General features: G+C 41.6%; 1 protein-coding gene across 1 annotated transcript in view; it reads left to right on the plus strand.

The window, feature by feature from the left end:
• The window catches only part of ATP2A3 (ATPase sarcoplasmic/endoplasmic reticulum Ca2+ transporting 3), a 241,979-nt gene that overhangs the window by 208,055 nt on the left and 12,187 nt on the right, over positions 1 to 21,737 (plus strand). Inside the window, exons 18-21 of the mRNA XM_075589990.1 lie at positions 413 to 546; positions 10,635 to 10,752; positions 11,796 to 11,913; positions 15,970 to 16,042. Coding sequence (XP_075446105.1) covers positions 413 to 546; positions 10,635 to 10,752; positions 11,796 to 11,913; positions 15,970 to 16,042 — 443 coding nt within the window. The remainder of the gene's footprint in view (positions 1 to 412; positions 547 to 10,634; positions 10,753 to 11,795; positions 11,914 to 15,969; positions 16,043 to 21,737) is intronic.

A 21,737-nucleotide genomic window follows, 5' to 3' on the forward strand; every position in this document is an offset into this window, starting at 1 on the left:
AACAATGTACTGTACAGGTAGAAGTAGCCAGAAGAGTATTGTAATGTACATTTAAACACATTTAGAGGGACTTAAAAAGTATTATTCAACATTTTGTAATCCTTTATAATACCTGTACCACATATTACTGACATTACCTTACAAGTGAGTTTTAGTGTAAAGAAATTGCACTTGGCTGACAGATCAACTGCAATAATATTAGTAGGATCAGACAGCCCAAGGGCCACTTTAAGGCCCTTTGCAGACTGTGAGTTAAAGGGCCCAAGTCTAGTTGGTCTAAAGGTTTTGGGACATATTAACATAGTAGTGCTAATCTGCACGACACCTCATGGCCTATTTCACATGGATGGGTCACAAAGTGCCTAAGAGTTAAACCAAGCTTATAATATGACCTTTTTGTCTCTTCCAACAGAGGCATTTCATGAAGTGTACCAGCGACAATCCTTTGTTTGAAGGGATTGACTGTGAAGTGTTTGAGTCCCGGTACCCTACAACTATGGCTCTCTCTGTGCTTGTAACCGTTGAGATGTGTAATGCCCTCAACAGGTATGCAACATTCCAGAATCCAATAAGATCACTTCCAGCGACATGTTCAGTATTTCAAAGGATAGATATCCGAGTCTTTCAAAAAACCTGGCTTGCAAACCAGTCCACCTGAGCCTATGAATATTTGCTACTACCCTTCCTTTACTTTTAGAAATGTACTGTAACACTTCTACTATAGGCTGCTAAAAACGGCCACGGACACATTATTAACCACTTCTTGTGTTGGATATTTCTCATTGTAGATTTCTCCAAAACTGAAGATGAATTTACAGTTTGAAAGGTTTTATCTGTGATTTGTCCTTGTTTTAATTTTTTTTTAAACCATGTATTTTTTCTTCATATTCATTTTCTTAAAGCCTATGTGTGTGTGTATATATATGTGTGTGTATATATATATATATGTATATATGTATATATATATATATGTATGTATATATATATATATATATATATATATATATATGTGTGTATATATATATATATATATATATATATATATATATATATATACACACAGCAAATATAGGCGAGCAAATGTATAGGTTTGTCGAACACTGTATATATATATATATATTGGCACTCTGGAGTGTTTTTCTCAGTATTTTGGAAACTGACATTTCCTCTCAAGAAAATATGATTTTGCTGCCTATTGTATAAATGCAGAATCAATGCATAAAAAGGATAACACAAGAATACTGTACATAAATAAGACTAACTGGAGTCACACAACAGGACACCTTCCAGCACTGTAAGAATGGCCCTTGAGGTGCGTTACTGCACTAGAAGGTGTATTGTGGAATAGCACTGCTTTGTAAATATGGGCCCAAAGGCTGAATATTTTTTCAAAATAATTTTTCTTAAACCATTTTTTTTGTTGTAAAATTGCATCTTTATTTTTTACAGCCACTGGGGGATTCCCAACTGCCATTTTTATTTGCTACAGGCTTCCCTCTGACCTTTTATAGATATCATTATCAAGTGTTTTCCCAAACTAGTGGCATTTGCTCTGAGCATGAAAAACAAAGCTATAAAAAACATCTTGGGGCTGATTTGCACTTGTTAATGGTTACTTAGCTATTTATGGTCATTTAAGAACCTCTGATTCAACCATATAACATTCTTGAGACTCGTAATGTTGATGTACGCGTTTTAAGTAATATTATAGGAGGTCACATGAGGACTTTGTGTCTCGATGATTATTTATGTGCAAATGTATGTGAAACGACATGAGCTTAAGATTGAAATAACAAACCTGGCATGCCATTTTTCAATAATGAATGCGTCTAATAAATCTAGAATAATATAAAAAAGGCAAACGCTGCTTTAACATAAATGAGAACAGAGTTAAAGGGGAATACATTTTAATCAGTGATGCTTTTTATATGGGAAAAATAAAAAGGCGCCAGAACCTCAAGCAAACTAAAATGAATTTCAATCTAACGCACCATAAATTATACAGCTTCAAAGTGACAGTTCAACACAGCACACACAAAATATATATTTGTAAGCAGCCTTTCAATGTAATCTGCTTCCTTACTAAGATGTAATTACCTTTACAATGAAACTTTGAATGTAGCTTTCTATCTGTTAAATCATTTGAATTGTTATATTATGGCACTGCTGACCATAATATCCTGTCTCATAAGCTGATTTAATGTAGTGTAACCCCCTGTGTGATGAGCTCCACACACACTCACACGGCCCCCTGGGAAGTTTCTCTCCAGTGTGCTCTGGACATGTGACTGTAATGGACATGAGAGTAATGTTACTGCACACACTATAGTAGATAAGGTCCGAGAGTTCCTAGTTAAAGAAGGGGCCATCATGGAAGAGTTCAGTAAAGAGATGCACCCTGAAGTACCCACTTTCTCTACGGGACATGCCCCAGCTTCCCCTGAGGCCCTTATCACAGCCTTGAGACAGTTGGAGGAGAAATCCATGCAATGGATGGGGAACATTTACTATAGGAGGCTACAAATCTTCTCAGGCGTAAGCCCTGACACTCCATAGTAAGGATGACTTTGAAAGTTGGATGGAGCAGGCCATGCAAATGGTGCGGGAATGGGGGACTCAGACCAAGAGAAGATGGTCCAGATTGCAGAAAGCCTAAAGGGGCCCACATTAGCTACAATAAGAGCCGTTAGCAAAGGAAATGCAGTTAGTACCCCTAGCGACTACCTGAGGGCGTTAAAAAATACATTTGGCGCCACTGAAAGTGGGGAGGAACTGTATTTGAGATTCTGCGGAATGTACCAGCATGAGTGCGACGAATTCTGCATTCTTGCGCAGACTGGAGGCGGCCTTACTGAAGGTAGTGAGGAATAAGGGTATCACCCCTGATTGGTTGGATCGGTGGACAATTGATCAGTGGGGTAGCATCCGGAGATGTAATGACCCCGACTTTGAGAACGGAAAGAGTCTCCCCCAAAGTTTCTAGAGCTACTATGAGAAATACAGGATGAGGAAGAACAGATTGTACTTCACCTGGCCGCAAGGCAGTCCATTAAGAGCATAGCAGCAGCTAGCCAATGGTGATCGGAGATAGCTCAGCTAGCATCTGACCCGCCGAGGAAGTGATCGAGCAGGTGAGCCCACAGAAGAGGTGGCAGAATTGATGAACACCATGCTAGTGGGAGAAGTGGCTAATGCAATTGTTGAGAAGCATTGCTGGTAACCCCATAAAGAGCAAACGTCTAGATGGGGGAGGAAGCCGTGGAGAAATCCTTATACTAAAGCTGGAGGACTGTATCTCTGCTATAGATGTGGGGTAGTAGGTCGCTATGCCAAACATTGCGGGTAAAGAGAGAATCTACCTCAGGTGGTGAAACAATTCCTCTGCTCTCGTTCTGCCTCAGGAAATGATCTCAGGACACAGTGAAGGAGCATACTGGGCCCCGGATGCAAAAAGGCTAAATTCAAACAGCACCAGCAAGAGATCATCTTACTCATTTACACAGGGGATTACTGGGGCCATCAGTGAGAGTGAAGGCGAAGATTGAGGAACAAGTATGAAATGTCATCTTGGATAGCGGATCACAGGTGTCCATTATTTTTAAGCCCTGGTACATATATTTTGGTCATGTGGGGCCTTAGTGACACCAGCTACCCTTATCTATGATATGTAGTAGTGAATCTAGAGTTTCCAAAGAAATTAACTGGAGTAGACGAATATGGTGGTGGCCCTCATATTCCCTGAAGTCATCAGCAAAGAGGAAACTGGAGCCATAATTAACCCGAATGCTAATATGTTTGTCCAACTAGCAAAATGGTGCCAGACCAGTGGGTAATTTATTATGGCCGAACATTGACCACCCATCCCTTGTGTTTGAAGGCATAACAGCGGATGGAGAAAAAAAGACAGGGTTCAGAGTGAAGGGCCTTTGGGGGAGGTCACGTTAGTAGGATCCCACCCAGCATACAGCGTACAAAGGATAACTGGAAAAGTGACACTCTGGCAAAATATAGAAGGGACCACTGTCATGATCAATATTCCACCTCATGGAGGATACCCTGGATGGCTACTGGTAAAGGCCTAGGTGCTGTCAATACAGAAAGGGAACATTCACACACTGAGTAGAAGGAGGAGGGAGGTTAATAAGATAACCAAAAAGAATCCTATGTGCACTCACTATCAACGTTAAAGGGCTAGGAAAAATTCAATCCTTGGGAAAACCCTATAGCCACTCACTACATATAATCTAAATACTTTATTTAACATATATACAAAAAAAGACAAACATGTCTTGTATAAAAGAAACAGGGAATTTGTGCAGGAGTGCAGATAACCTGTATAATTGTAACTGACAGGCAAACTGTCCATTCCTATGTAGTTAGGTAGGGGACATAGGATATAAAGGGGGATACATCAATCATCATATATTTGCCCAGTCTCACCTTATAACACATGAAAACATATCTAGGAGTATATGTAATCAGTTAGTGAATACTGGGTGTATTGAGTCACTTGGAGTCACCTTAAAACGCTTCTCAGACTTGTGCTTGACTAATACCTGTATCTTGTGTATACAGAAATTCATTAGTCAATGCACTATTTCCTGTTTAAAAACGGAAAAACTTCTTTAGTTGGTTAAACAGATGTCCCTTAGAGGAAATACCACATATTCTTATAGGATATATACTCATACCATTTGATGCAGTATATCATCATCAACACCCATGAGAATAACATAAATAGTAGCGGTATCACATTCCTCTCATCATAGTTGTATTCAACTGTAATGCGTAACAGTCACACATAGGGATTCAATGCATAGGCAGATCTATAAGCCATAACCGTATGGTTCCGGATGAATACAACCTGGTGTAGCTGCGATGCTCCAGAAAGGTCCCCTCTCACAACTCCACACACGCGCTCCCTGATGACGTCAGGACTATGACGTCACTAAAACCTACGTACGTTTCGCGCCACCCGGCGCTTTGTCAAAGTGTAGGGAGTGATCAAAGACCACACCTCTGACATCTTATACATGTGGCCGGGGGTGTGTCCGCATAATCCGGCCAATCACGGCAAAAATGAGTGACGCAGACTTAGTAATGCGGCTTGTGCGTTGCTATCTCAATCTGTATTAACACTGTGTATGGCTGCAAAGGTCTGCGTCTTGTGCTATGATAGTTTTATTCATCCCTATTGTTGTAACAATTTACAGGACCTTTTATTGACTCATCTTTGCCGTGATTGGCCGGATTATGCGGACACCCCCCCGGCCACACGTATAAGATGTCAGAGGTGTGGTCTTTGATCACTCCCTACACCTTGACAAAGCGCCGGGTGGCGTGAAACGTATGTCGGTACGTACGTCGGTTTTAGTGACGTCATCAGGGAGCACGTGTGTGGAGTTGTGAGAGGGGACATTTCTGGGGAATCCCAGCTACACCAGGTTGTATTCATCCGGAACCATACGGTTATGGCTTATAGTTCTGCCTATGCATTGAATCCCTATGTGTGACTGTTACGCATTACAGTTGAATACAACTATGATGAGAGGAATGTGATACCGCTACTATTTATGTTATTCTCATGGGTGTTGATGATGATATACTGCATCAAATGGTATGAGTATATATCCTATAAGAATATGTGGTATTTCCTCTAAGGGACATCTGTTTAACCAACTAAAGAAGTTTTTCCGTTTTTAAACAGGAAATAGTGCATTGACTAATGAATTTCTGTATACACAAGATACAGGTATTAGTCAAGCACAAGTCTGAGAAGCGTATTAAGGTGACTCCAAGTGACTCAATACACCTAGTATTCACTAACTGATTACATATACTCCTAGGTATGTTTTCATGTGTTATAAGGTGAGACTGGGCAAATATATGATGATTGATGTATCACCCTTTATATCCTATGTCCCCTACCTAACTACATAGGAATGGACAGTTTGCCTGTCAGTTACAATTATACAGGTTATCTACACTCCTGCATGAATTCCCTGTTTCTTTTATACACGACATGTTTGTCTTTTTTTGTATATATGTTAAATAAAGAATTTAGATTATATTTAGTGAGTGGCTATAGGGTTTTCCCAAGGATTGAATTTTTCCTAGCCCTTTAACGTTGATAGTGAGTGCACATAGGATTCTTTTTGGTTATCTTATTAACCTCCCTCCTCCCTCTATGTTCATATTACTCCCGTATGCACCCTATATGTATATATTCTTTATACATTTGGAGAGCGGCAGCACTTCCTATGCTTTTGTATGCACACTGAGTAGAAGTAAGAAACGAGATCACCCATGATGTATGTATATGAAGAGGCATAGTGGTTGCTCACCTGGATAGTGCCGAAGTCATGTGCCTCGCAGGGATGACAAAATGCCATGGGAATAGATTAACCCCAGCTATGTTCAATTTTTCGAGACAGTCTTGCTCCAAAACACTGGAAGAGAAGATGGCATGTAGGCCAGAGGTTTTCTCCTCTCAAGAATGGGATGAAGGAAAAGCCCATGTGCGGAACACAATATTCGCCTTCGTGATGCTCGCCCTTTCAGGGAAAGGTCACAGAGATTGGCCCGGCTGATGTGGAAGATGTGAGGTGACATCTCCAGGATCTAATGGGGCTGGCATAATCTCGGAATCCCAGAGACTATACCGATCACCCATAGTGGTGGCCCTGAAGAAAAATGGGGCAGTAAGAATGTGCATTGATTTCCACACACTGAACAAAAAGACCAATCTGGATCAATATGGCCTGCCATGCTGCATATTGACGATACATTGGATTGTCTCATCGGGAACAAAGGGTTTTTGGTCTTGGACCTCCGCAGCGGATATTATCAGATCACTATGGGCAATCAAGATAAAGAGAAGACAGCTTTGTATGCCTATTAAGGTTCTATCAATTTGAGCACATGCCCCAAGGAGTATCAGGGGCTGATGGAACGTGTTGTAGGTGATATGAATCTATGACAAGTTCTGGTGTATCTGGATGACCTAATAGTGTTTGGGAAGACCTTGGAAGAATACAAGGGGCCTGATGAAGTTACTAGATCTGAGAGTGGACTAAAATTGTGTCAGTTCTGCTGGACGTCTATCACATATGTGGAACACATTGTGTCTGAAAAGGGAGTAGCTACTGACCCCTCTAAATTAGAGGCCAATGCATCCTGGCCTAGGCCCTAACCACTCACAGAATTGCAATCCTTTCTGGTGTTCTGTGTATATTACATACGGTGCATGAATAATTTCTCCGCTATAGTACAGCCGTTGATGCAACTAAGAAAAAGTTACCCGCCACCCAGAGGACGCAGAACAGTTGCTGGAGCCACCAATCAAGACCGTTTCAAAAGGAACAAGCCATTTGGAGACAGGTGGACTTCTAAGTGCGCAAAGGCTTTCCAAGCCATAAAGGCCTGTCTCACTAATGCACCAGTGCTCGCGTTTGATCCACAAAAACCCTATGTATTTTATGTATATGTTAGCCTAGAGGGGTTAGGAGCAGTACTGTTTCAGAAGCACCCTCAGGGGCTGAGACCTGTGGCATTCGAGAGTCTGGGTTGGCGCCTTCAAAGAGGAACTACCCACTGAGCGAACTTGAATTCTTGGCTTTGAAATGGGCAGTAGTGGACAAGCTGTGCAACTATCTTTATGGAGCCACCTTCATAGTGCGCACAGTCAACAAACCACTTGCTTACACTTATCATACATTCCATCATCAGAGAAGATGGATGCCAATGGTCACAGGTGGTCAGCAGCCTTAGCTACCTACAATTTTAGGCTGAAATACGGGCCAGGGAAGCAAAACATCGAATTGACAGAGATACTCGAGGTATAAATGGACAATGGGACGAAATTACCACAGCCGTAGTGCATGCATTGTGTAAGCAAATTGAGATGCCAAGACAGGTCATGACTGCAAATCTGAACCAAGTGGCTAACAATCTGGGGATATCCCCCACTGCCGTACCCCTGGCATCCTCTCCCCCTGCAGAGTTAACTATGGAGGGGTTTCCTCGGTTAAACCGACAGGATCTAGCAAAAGCTCAACAGACAGAGCTTGGTTTGACGGAAGTATGGTCAACCTTGAGGCAACAGAAATCGACCAGGATGGTCACCGAAATGCACCCTGAAAGTCCTCCTCTTAAAACAGAGTAGCAAAGGAGTCACAACACACCGTAACTTCCTTACAAGTATAAGCAGGTAGTTCTCCGTTCTCTCCATGACTATCATAGCCACCTGGGCACAGACAAGACATTGGGATTCGTGAGAGACAAATTCTACTGTCCCCGAAATACTCGGGATGTAGAATATTGCAACTGTGGAAGGTGTGTGCCTAGAAAGACTGCCTACAAGGGCCGCACCATTGACAAATATCACCAGCAGTGGACCACTGGATTTGGTCTGTATGGACTTCCGGTCCTTGGAGCCTGGCTGAAGGAATACCAGTAATATCCTAGTGGTCACGGACCACTTCACCCGGTATGCTCAAGCATTCTCAACAAAGTATTGATAAAGATGCTGAGAGCCGACTAATCAACTACTGCGCCTCTGGGATAAAAAAAATAATTAACAATGCCTTACAACCCACAGGGGGATCCTCAACCCAAGTGATTCAACAGGACCACATTGAATATGATGGGCACATTAAATACTCAAGGGAAGTAAGAATGGCGTGCACCATGTGCACCACCTGGTACATGCATATAATTGCCCCCGGAATGACTCTGCAGGGTATTTGCCCTCTTACTTTGTTTGGATGGGAAGCCTGATTACCCATCGACCTGTGTTTAAGTGACAGCAGATGGCACATCCCCAACCACGTACATCCATTATGTACAGCAGCTCAAGGAACAGTTGCAAGAAGCATACAGACTGGCCACTATTGCTGCTGATATGAACAATCCAGGAAATATAAGCCATCATGGCAAAAGCTGCAAGTGCATGATAGAGTCCTTATTCGAAATCTGGGAATACCTGGTAAACACAAAATAGCGAATCTCTGGAAACCAGAGCCTTATATGGTAGTAGAGAAATTAAAAGGACTACCAGTATATCAAGTATGGCCGAAAACGGGAGTGGGCCAGAAAATAATCTGCATAGGAATCATCTTCTGCCAATAGCAGTTAGTGTGATGCCCTGAGAGAAATTATTCCAAGAGTAGCAAGTCAACGTATGAGAAGTGATCGACTAAAACGAGGACAGAGTCCTGGGGGTAGCCCACCAAACCACTGTAGGCCAGATAGGGATGAGGGATACCAAGGATGGAGAATGTTAAGGCACCTGTCCAATATGCTGGATTAGGAAGAGCGGTATCCTCCTCAAGAGGTGTCCCCAATACGACAGCAGGAACTCAGGACAGAGAAACAGATGTTACGATTGAGTTGGATCCTGAAGCAGAGGAATTCACCCCAGTGAGTCCCAATGAACAGTATTGCGAAACTGAAGATACAGTAGTGCTCGATAGTTGCAAGCCTCACTCAAGTGTAGGACCTGCAGAACACGATCCACCAGTACCATGTGAATCTTCTTAAAAGCAAGAAGAAATAACAGTAGTACCTTCAGTGTACTCGCCACATCTAAAAGGGAGACTAGAGCCCCATGAGACTGACCTATGATTCTCTAGAGGTGTCTACAGATGTTCCTGGGGTTAGTACAACTAGATGGGTAGTACCTATGACCCTAGAGATAGGTGACCCTGGGAGCTGTGGGACCATGTAGTGTAACAGTACCGCAATCTGTAAAAATGTTGTGTATGTTGATTCCACTGTACCTATGATTCTATGTAACTAGAGAGGAAGATATGTTTTAGGTAGCTATGTCATGTGTCACAAGGACTCACAGGACATGTGTCACAAGGACTGGGGACATCAACATTTTTAGCAGGGGGAGGATGTAACCCCCTGTGTGATGAGCTCTACACACACTCACACTGCCCCTGGCAGGTTCCTCTCCAATGTGTTATGGACATGTGTCTGTAATGGACATGAGAGCAGCCAATAATAATGGCTGTGGAAGAGGAAGGACCATGATGGACAGGAGCCTTTAAAAAGGGGGGCGGATATGTTGAGTCAGATTAGGTTCGGTCAAGGATTGCAGAGTGCGCACCTGACATTAGGAGCAGAGAAATACAGTGCATGACGTGGATGAGAGTTCAATCGCCGTCAGAGGGGACCCTCAATGGCTATACAGCACAGCGCTACCAAAGTACTCTTATTGAAGTACAGACCTGCAACAGTTAGTACACAATGAGCTCCCACGGTGTTCCGGCACCATCACAAGCCAACATACCCAGGATTGGGTGGCTAATAAACCACTGACTCTGATTCACGCCCGCGCAGCATTATTGGGGATTCTGTTGTACTTATATGATGTGTGTGGTTACCCTCATATGAGGACCACGGGATACTTTAGTGATTAGTGTATAAGTAAACTTGTATCACTATTATACCATATCTGTATTCTTCTTGCTGCCTGACCGTAGGCCACGTGTGGCCCAGTAAGTTAATAATAGAGACACAGGCTCCCATCCCAACAATAGTTAAGTCTTCGAGCTAAAAGTAGAGGGGTTACAATAGCATTGCTACTGACGCAGGGATTCACTTACCTTTTCTTCTAATCTTTGCAGCCTCTCTGAGAATCAGTCTTTGCTGAGGATGCCACCGTGGCTCAACCTCTGGCTTCTTGGAGCGATCATCATGTCTATGGCTCTGCACTTCCTGATCCTTTACGTGCAGCCAATGCCAGTAAGTAGTGTGGTTAGGATAGTGTCCTTCAACAGGAAAAAGGCGACATGGGCATACCTACCTTCAGAGAGCAATATGCTGCAATATATTTAGGGGTTTAACCAAAAAACTCTCGAAAAACACCACCGCAGTTAAAATCATAAATTAAGCACAATTCCTAGAGTTCCACATCTAGTAGCAGCCCAGCCACAGGTAGGACACACATGCTAAATAATGGAACCGATGCACCGATAAACAACCAAAAAAAATAAACACTGATTTTACAAAAAAAGAAACCCTCGGCATTCGGAATCCCTAACTACAGTGTATTGTAAAGTAACACAATAGTGGTCCTAAATTCAATCGGTATTTACAGTATATCTGTTGCCCTTTACTTTCTACCTCTAATGCATCTTATTGAATTCAAATACTAACGGGGAAAGCAAAAGTATAAAAAGAGACACTTTTTTGTTTATTGATAGTTTGGGTTAAAGGACAGTGCACAAATAAACATGGCAGAAATGACTTGTGTCTACGCTGAAAGTTTATAAATAGTAGTAATTGATTGCAAAGTTACCACCAAACAACCTGTGCAATGTTATTCCTATCACAAGGGACCCTAAACACAGAATGACACCGAGGAATGAGACACATCCCTTAGTGGGCATTTGAAACATGATGTTTACATTGATATTAGACATTAGTCCTACAGCAGATTACTCCATCGGTGGTATTGTTATACTGTATGTTAATTGTGCAGTGGTTTTTCTCACTAAACATAAAATGCTACTTGGCCTGTACATATGCTATTTGTATTATTTTATTTATTATTATTATTACAAAGTTTATTTTAATGCTCATATCTGTGCTGATCCGATGGAACCTGACTGGTTCACTTAAGGTGAGTGTTGTATCCATTGCAATACCAGTAATTAACACAAATTAGTAAAATAGTCTCTGCCGTCGCATACTGTGCAGAGCGGCTGCACTTCATGCAGGATGTTGGCATTTTGTATTGCAGATCATAGAGCATGAAATAAATGTGTGTATCTTCCATCCTGCAGCTCATTTTTCAAGTGATTCCCCTGAACTGGCCGCAGTGGTTCGTAGTTTTGAAGATTTCATTGCCTGTTATCCTGCTTGATGAAGTGCTCAAATATGTCTCTCGCCATCACTTAGTAGGTAAGAACAACAGCTCGTTAAGCATGTGGTTTTGCTTTACAATGTCTTCATGGTTGTTGTGCTGTTACTGTAGCTTGTTCAAACTTTTATTGCAAAAAGTGTATTTTTATACATTTGTGCATGTGGAATTTAAAGTAAAACAATATAGATATATTGAGCCACTGCTTAAAACAGCCTCTCTTGCAGCAAAAGCGCTAAGTGCTCTAAGTGCTCTGTCGCTGGTCATGCTCGCAGCTTAAAGCAGCAGTTCTGCCAGAAAACAACATTGCTCTTTTTACAGGATGGGAACCAGGGGGTGATTCGGAGATGAAATGTGTTATTTTCAGCTCCGGAGATCCCCTGGTTCCAGAGATACTGACGGTCCAATAGAAAGCTGCAACACATGATGTTGCAGCTTACTATTGGCCAGCGGGAACCCCGTAAGATTTGGTAGCCATTTTGATTTTCCTGAAGGAAGCGAGACTACTGGTAACTGTACTGGTAAGTATCCCACACCGTGGATGGTGGAGGAATCACTGGAGATAGAAAATAACATGGTTCAGCTCCTGAGGGTTCCTGGTTCAATCCTGTAAAAAAAAATATTAAACCGTACAGGCGGGTCTCCTACTTTAAGAGGTCATTTAGTGCTGAGACGCCGAGGAATACGGAGTTGTACAAGCTTATATGAAATTGGAATAACTAAATGATGATAATAAACTCCGATATCCTTATTGAGTTCTATATAATAGGCATCATTACCAATCATATGTGAATTTCCTTCTTCCTAATTTGGCTTTAGAGATAAGTTATCACAATGCCCTGTTCCCCGAACACTTTTTCTCAATTTTTTTTGTTTGGCTTCTGTCATCCAATGGCAGGTTATGGAGTTCACCTTTATAAGAAACATTTTTTTCTTTAACCTGGGCCAAACTAACTATTGCATGTATACATTTCAAAATGGGACAACAGTGTTACATTTCTTACATCTTACAAAATCAACAAGTGGAGGACCTGGCTCTATACAGAATTAATGATCTGGTTGTAATATAGGTAAATGTATTACAAGGACCATTTCTTGTGTATTAATGTATTATTCACCTACTAATGACCACACATAAGGGTATAGCACTTCTACCATATACATAATAGACTAATATTAATATGTGTTTATACAGTATTGAGTATTACAAATCATTCAGATGCTCTTCTAACACCTAACCACTAGAGATTGGTAAAGGCATTGGAAATAAATAAGCCAATGTTTCTGGCACCTGATGAGTTGAGTTGTTTCATACAGTATTGGTTCCAATGTGGTACAGTATTCAGATAAATCTAAAGAAAATACTCAGACTTAGTCCAATATTCTCCAAGCACTGCTATTCCACAAGATACATTTCGGCATCAGAAGGTGTCATGGCTTAGCACCATTTAGTTAGTATGGCCATTAATCTTTTTGCCTTTCATAGTTTTTGGACCCCTTTTTTTTTCTAAAACTCAAAATCTTTGTCGCTCCCATTAACATCAACATGGCATTTCATTTTAATAGTGATTCTCGGTGGAGGCCATCTTTTAAACACCCAATCACTTGAATTTTAGTGCATACTTTCTTAGAAGTGTGAAAACGCACTGTCAAAAAATATATAGAATATGATGAAGTGATAAGAAACCAACTTAGACAAAATAAAGATGAAATTTTTCTTAAACCCTGTTGACTATTTATTTCAAATGAAGAGTACCGCAGATTTAAAGAACTGCTTGGAGGTGAATGTAGTAGAAGTTTGTTCACTGTTACTGACCTTGCACAAGGAGATGGTTGGGGGGGGGGGGACCACATTTGCTCAGTGCAGTGATTTCTGGTTGTTACATGTTTTAAACCCTTTGCTGCCCGCGGACTCTGCATTGTTTCGCTGCCCACGCACTCTGCATTGTCTTGCTGCCCGCGGACTCTGCATTGTCTTGCTGCCCGCGGACTCTGCATTGTCTTGCTGCCCGCGGACTCTGCATTGTCTTGCTGCCCACGCACTCTGCATTGTTTCGCTGCCCGCGGACTCTGCATTGTTTTGCTGCCCGCGGACTCTGCATTGTCTTGCTGTCCGCGGACTCTGCATTGTCTTGCTGCCCGCGGACTCTGCATTGTCTTGCTGCCCGCGACTCTGCATTGTCTTGCTGCCCGCGGACTCTGCATTGTTTCGCTGCCCGCGGACTCTGCATTGTCTTGCTGCCCGCGGACTTTGCATTGTTTCGCTGCCCGCGGACTCTGCATTGTCTTGCTGCCCGCGCACTCTGCATTGTTTCGCTGCCTGCGGACTCTGCATTGTCTTGCTGCCCGCGCACTCTGCATTGTTTCGCTGCCCGCGGACTCTGCATTGTCTTGCTGCCAGCGGACTCTGCATTGTTTCGCTGCCCACGCACTCTGCATTGTCTTGCTGCCCGCGGACTTTGCATTGTTTCGCTGCCTGCGGACTCTGCATTGTCTTGCTGCCCGCAGACTCTGCATTGTTTCGCTGCCCGCGGACTCTGCATTGTCTTACTGCCCGCGGACTCTGCATTGTTTCGCTGCCCACGCACTCTGCATTGTCTTGCTGCTCGCGGACTTTGCATTGTTTCGCTGCCCGCGGACTCTGCATTGTTTCGCTGCCCGCGGACTCTGCATTGTTTCGCTGCCTGCGGACTCTGCATTGTCTTGCTGCCCGCGCACTATGCATTGTCTTGCTGCCCGCGGACTCTGCATTGTCTTGCTGCCCGCGGACTCTGCATTGTCTTGCTGCCCGCGCACTCTGCATTGTCTTGCTGCCCGCGCACTCTGCATTGTGTTTCTGCCACTTTACCAGTGAAGAGGCTAATTGACCCTATACCATTAAACATTGATATATTACTAATCGCTACACAAACAACATATTTGCCTTTATAGATTCAAGAATTTTAGGGAGTAGCCACAGAGAATATACACATAGCATTAAAGTATACGTCCTGTATGTGGGCCATCATGTATTTCTCCCATTAAAAAAAAATATTCCACACTGGTAAGAAGAAAATGTAGCTATCAGCTACATGGAAACTAATGGGAGATCTTACACAATCAAGTAGAAAAGAAGGAAGAAAAAAAACCCATTGGAATGTAGCTGTTGAGTGTATATAATACCTGTGAAGTTGTAACTTTTTTTTACCACATAATATAGGCTTTTATACAGCTTTTTTTATTTTATTCTCATAACAGTGACTATTTTTTTACCCTTTCTTACTCTAGCAAAGAGACAAAGACGTTTTCTTGTCAGTCTAATTTTTTTTTTTTAATACAGTATATAGAAGTTGCCCAATGGCGGCTATTTTCTGTGTTGGGAAATACTGATTTATTTAATAAATACATCATTTAAAATGTCAGGAAAAACAAAAAAATAAACGGTACATATGTACTGGATTTAAATAAACAAAAACAGGCTTTGTCACTCTTACCCCCTTCCCTCCCCCCCCCCCCACCCAAAAAAAATATTTTCTAAGGCAAAGGTTATTTTAAAACCGGTTCATTAAGACTGTACAGTATGTCCTATCCTTACTATAAATTGTGGCATACTACAAGCTCCAAGAACTCCAGATTAAGCACAAACACACTGTGTTCTGCTGGGTCTGACATTCTGTTGCATGGCCCTAACAACGTTGAGAACATGAAGTGATACCTGCTCCAGCTATTTGTAGATTCGGACAAATCTAGATTATATTTGCCTTTTCTTGTCAGAAAGTTCTCCCGCACCTTGCCACCAACTCCTGTGCACCTGGTATTTTCCCGGCACATCTAAACATTTGTTGAATTGACTGGTCCTATTCACGCTTGTGTTCTCTGACCCATGTGGTGTTGTGTCCCTGTGTGTAGTTACTGTGTTTAGAGTTAATATGTGGAATTCATATACTCTACCACATTCAGAAGCTGAGTGCACAGTTAGAATGAGAAGGTGGAGTGTTGTTGTTCAGTGTTTTTTTTTTTTTTACCCCACCAGATTGTACAGATAATGGTCTGTGTGACATTTCTACATGCATGGATGGATTTGTATTTGACCGTATTTTATTTATTTCTTGCACCAGGTCTACTGAAGTCCGTAGAACAGTCTTGGAATGGGACAGCAGGGAAACCCTGCAGAAGTCTAGACCAGACTGGGTTGGTATTCTTATGTTTTTGACTCTTTTAGGATTCTGCTTAAATATCATATTCATAATTAATGAATTTTTAATGTGTCTGTATGTGTATGTGTATATATATATATATATATATATATATATATATATATATATACATATATATACACACACACACCACATACCTAAACATGCACACCCATACTGTACACACACATACACACACATACACACACAAACATGCATTCACACACACACAACCCCTGCAAGCTCAGAACCCAAACCCCACACACCACACTGTATACATTTGAGCCAAAAAGACTGCTGCTGGGAGTGGGACATAATGTATACAACAAAAGACAAAAATCCCCAATGCAACATACAATATGACAAATTATAGAGTTAAATATTTATCTGTCTTCTCATAAGTGAAGGTCATTTAATCAAATTCTTTAGTCAAATATGTTTTAAGCCTGTAACCACTCCAAGGTATGCGCTTTCTACAGGTCCTAACACTAACTGTAAACGTTCTCTTTACCTCAACACACACACAGTTTCTATTGGTTTTAGTGGAAATGCCATGGCAGTCAGTATCCAACAATATATTGCACGATATCATGCCAGAGAGAACATCTCAGTTCTGGCACATTTTTCTCGCATGTACTGTAGAAAGAATAAGAAAGTGATGCACAGAGGTGCACAGTTCATTTAAAACCTATGCAACGCTTCTCTGAACCCCCCCTAACGACAAGTTGATGCACCTGCAGCAAAAATGAAAGCGAAGGCCTTGATACACTGACAAAAAAAATTACATTCTTTGCGTCAATCTTCTTCCAAGATTGTCTCAGTACTTAGACCCCTTTGTGTCCCCCAAATCATCACATCCAGTATATAAACACAGTGTCAATATGGAGCAATTTACAGTACAGGCATACCCCACATTAACGTACGCAGTGGTCCAGAGCATGTATGTAAAGCGAAAATGTACTTAAAGTGAAGCAACACCTTTTTTTCCCACTTGTCGATGCTTCGGTACAGGTAGGGAGCCGGTATTGCTGTTCAGGACGTGCTGACCGCGCATGCGCGAGCTGCCGTTTGCCTATTGGGCGAGGGGAATCAGCGCGTCACTATTACGGCGGTCTGTAGGGCAGAATAAGTGTCCGTACTCGCGAAGCGAGCGTATGGACACAGGGGTATGGGGCTATTGAAAATATGTCCTTACTCGCGAGTGTACTTAAAGTGAGTGTCCTTAAACCGGGGTATGCCTGTACAGTGAAAGGCAGAGCAAAAGTGTTGATCTGTGTCAATTAGCCCCCTCCCTTTCTCGTGTGCGGCTGATTAAAAACAATGGCCACTCAATAGGTCATTCGTACTATTTAATATATAAGCTTTTATGTCTGGGACCTTTGCCTGGGGCTTTTGACTTGTTTTTTTGGTTACATATATAGCACTGAATAAAGTTTTCAGCATTCCTGGATGCACATGAATATAAATCTTCAATATCAGAATTCTTTGTTAAATGGTAACCAGGCGTTTAAAACATTCAGTATTAAAGGATTAGTGCTTCCTGGAATGTAGTATTACAGTAACTGTAACCACATGAACACTGCCAGCTCAAAGCCATTTGTGTGTCAAAAGTTATGAGATTTGGAGAATGGGGGTTTCACAGGAAAATGCATGTTTATACATTGTGTCTGTATCACAGACAGAGCATGTATTGATATAACAGATAAAGAGAAATTTTGGCAGTTAAACAATAGCAAATCCTAATTATTTTTATGTATAGACATACATATTATTATGAGACACGTGTTAATCAATTTTGTTTAATAAGACATTAATCCTGTGCTTGAAGTGATAGTAGCGATGTAGCAGCCGTTATTGCTACTGCTGGCACGTTTCAGCAGGGCACATATAACGATCTAAGGGGAGCAGACGCCATTCTAAGAGGATTACCGTGCATGAAAAAGAGGCGAGATGAACGCTCCATAGCATGCGCCAGCTGGTGCAATTATGCCTGCTGCAACTGTACTAGGATACGGAGTATAACTACCTTTCTATTCACAAACCCAGAGTACCACTAACTTTTTAATTTCCGCACTTATAATCCCACTTTTCTTTTTAAAGAAAAAGAGTTTTATTTCCTTCTTTTTCTGTTTGTTACTGTACATCAAAAAATATTGGTAAAATACAAGCCAGCTCTACCCCAATTTCATAGCCTTAGACCTTTCTTCAATCAGCCAGAATACCACTACTTTTCTAAAGCTACTTTGACTCATGCACTGACCACATTCATGTTATGAAAAGTAATCAATGTAATTAATCCAAAGCTGTTTCTGTCATGACTATTGTGACAGGGTAAACAAAAGCCACCAGTTATATGCCTGGAAAACCTATGTCTAGTCTGCAGTGCAGCACTGACTAGGTTAACTTCAGCTGGGAACCTCAGGATAATTAGTTGGATCCCAGCTGCCTAATCAAGGTGTGTTAAAACCCAGGCTGTAGACAGAGGGAGGCTGTTGATGAGAGAGGAGTAAGCTGCTAAAGTGATTCCTGAAAACAAGGTCTGAGTAGCAAAGTAGTGATACTGTGAACGGTCTGTCCCCTGCATAGAAAAAGGGTATCTGCATATATATATATATATATATATATATATATATATATATATATATATATATATATATATATATATATGTCTGCTAAAGAGAAACTGTTTTGTTCGGTTTGCTGAAGGAAAAGCCATTTTCGTTTGTTGCTGAAAAAGAGCTATTTTTGTTTTGTGTGCTGTATATTTTTCAAGGCAAAATAAAACAGCCTTGTCAAGAAAACCGCGTGTGTAGTTGCATGTACCCTGCAACAACTATGTATTATACTGTATTCAATAAAGTAAGGACATTCATTGTGGTTATAGCAACATGTATCCAATGTCCTCAGTGCAGCATAAGAGATAAGATCGCTGCACTATTGTAGATAAAATACATGTATGTCAGTGAAGAATATCATAATGTGAGCGGCTCCTTGGGTAGTGGTCTCAGTATTTAGAAACAATAAAAAATTCCAAGACAATCTTAAATTATGCAAAAAAAGTGTGTGTGTGTGTGTCGAGCACGTGAATTTTAAGTGAAACTGCTTTGTCTTTTGTCACCGTTTTGTCACAGAAACTCTATTTGTGATGGTCATGTTTTTAATTAAAAATCAAAACACTATTTCAGTGACAACGCAGTGACACACGCCCTCTGTTTTAGATATTTATACTAACTGTGAATCCTTGTGTGTGGCTCTGTGTGTCTGTGTGTGTGTGTGTGTGTGTGTGTGTGTGTGTGTGTGTGTGTGTGTGTGTGTGTGTGTGTATGTGGTGCCTCTGCCTCCCAAGTGTGGTTGGGTTGCTGTTGCTCCTGTGCATGAGCTGCCCGGCGGCTGCTGCTGAGCATGCGTGCCGAGCCGGTGGCTACTGCGCTTGCGCGTATAATATATGCACAACAAAGTCTCTGATCTGTTTCTGATGTTGTAGCTGTAGGGAAAGGCCTCGCTGCTCTCCAGGCTCAGCACTCTTGTGTACTATGGAAATGTCCGTGTCCAGGTATAGAGGTCTTGTCCCCTCATGTCTTGCTGTCAACATACAGTCCAGTGTGCTTCAAGACTCTCTCCTCATTGCAGCACCTTGTGTGCTGAGGAAAATCTCTGCAGTCCTCCTTATGTCAGCCCAAATGTGAGCTAAGGAATCTATCTCCTGTTTATCACATCAGGCTTTTGTAAAAGTCCTAATCAGTCAGGTGGAGTGTTCAATTGTGTGCAATTAACCAGCACACTGCTGGATTTTAAGTCCGTTTCTCTCAAACAGTGATAAGTCTGTTACCGTGCCCAATCAATTTACTGATATTTTGGCTGCAGAAGCACAGCCCTCCTCAGGGTTCATATGTAAAGGCATGTATGTGTGTGTATATATATATATATATATATATATATATATATATATATATATATATATATATATATAGATATATACATATATCTATATATATATATATATATATATATATATATATATATATATACATACATATACATGCCTTTACATATGAACCCTGAGGAGGGCTATATATATATATATATATATATATATATATATATATATATATATATATATATATAAAACCCGGATGAAGGCTCTGCATGTAGAGTCAAAATGTCAGTAAACTCATTGGGCTTTCAATAAAGAACACTTTTTTTGTTGTTGTTAATTTAATAGAATGCATTCAAAGTCTTTTTTTTTTTATTTCAATGCTAGCAACTGCAGAAATATTTATTTGATGACAAAGCAGTAGTCCAGTGAGGCTAGAAGTTATGTGCTATAACATGCATTTCCCGTTTTATGTTTTTGTCATCCTAAAATGGGAATGAATGCCAGCAGAGCTATAAATAGAAAAGGACAGGATATATACAACCCATGACCATAAACTATCACAGACTGGCATGTTTTTCTTGCCAGAGTTTCCAAGGACATTGCTGTCAACATTAGTGAAACTCAAAGGTAAACATTTACCAGTGAACAATGTGGTACACGTTCCACAAACGCATACAGCCGCTGTAAATTGGGAACCCAAACCTATCACTCCATATACAGGCATACCCCGCTTTAAGTACACTCACTTTAAGTACACTCGCGAGTAAGTACATATCGCCCAATAGGCAAATGGCAGCTCACGCATGCGCCTGTCAGCACGTCCTGAACAGCAATACCAGCTCCCTACCTGTACCGAAGCTGTGCGCAAGCGGGGAGACTATAGAGCCTGTTACAAATGCGTTATTTACATCAGTTATGCACGTATAGGACGATTGCAGTACAGTACATGCATCGATAAGTGGGAAAAGGTACTGCTTCACTTTAAGTACATTTTTGCTTTACATACGTGCTCCGGTCCCATTGCGTACGTTAATGCGGGGTATGCCTGTACAGTATATTTGTATCAAAAGTAGTTCTACTATGTTTGTTACCTAATGTATATCACAAAAGACAAAATGTGTCATATTGTATGTAGCACTGGGGCTTTTTGTCTTTTTATTATATACAGTATAGGAGGTCTCAATCCCAGTAGCATTCCTTTTGGCACAAATCTAGGTGTGTGTACTGGGATTTTGACCTCATGTATATAACAAAAGACAAAAAGCCCCAGTGCTACATACAATAGGACAAATTGTGTGTTTTGCTATAATACATTAGGTACAGATGTAGCACAATGGTTTGTCGTGCAGTGGGCACTGATTCCGGCTCGGGTACGGGTCTGGTCCCGTGTGCTCGCAGAATCCCCGCAGACAGACTAATGGCCCATTAGGATTAACACAGTTGGGGTCCCTGCTTCTGAATGGGACTCCCACTGTGTGAATCCTACCGGACCGCATCAGTCTGTAAGAAACGCGCAGGAAGAGTAGACAGAATCAGTCACTCTCCCTGTGCGCCTCTAACAGGCGATTGCGCTGCGTTTATTTTAATAACATATTATTGAAGCAGGTCTCCAGAGCTGAGCTGCTTTAATTTCAGCCTCGGGGACCCCCTGCTTCCCGAGTTACAGGCATCGGTATGGGGTGCCGGTATCTCTCTGCATTGTTTAAATGCCCCGGTCACATGACGTGGGAGAATTTAAACATGGCGGAGATACCAGCACCCCATACCCGGGCCAGTAACTTGGGAAGCAGGGGGTCCCTGGGGCTGAAATTAA

This window comes from Ascaphus truei, chromosome 3, assembly GCF_040206685.1.
Source record: "Ascaphus truei isolate aAscTru1 chromosome 3, aAscTru1.hap1, whole genome shotgun sequence".
Classification (NCBI taxonomy): Eukaryota; Metazoa; Chordata; class Amphibia; order Anura; family Ascaphidae; genus Ascaphus; species Ascaphus truei.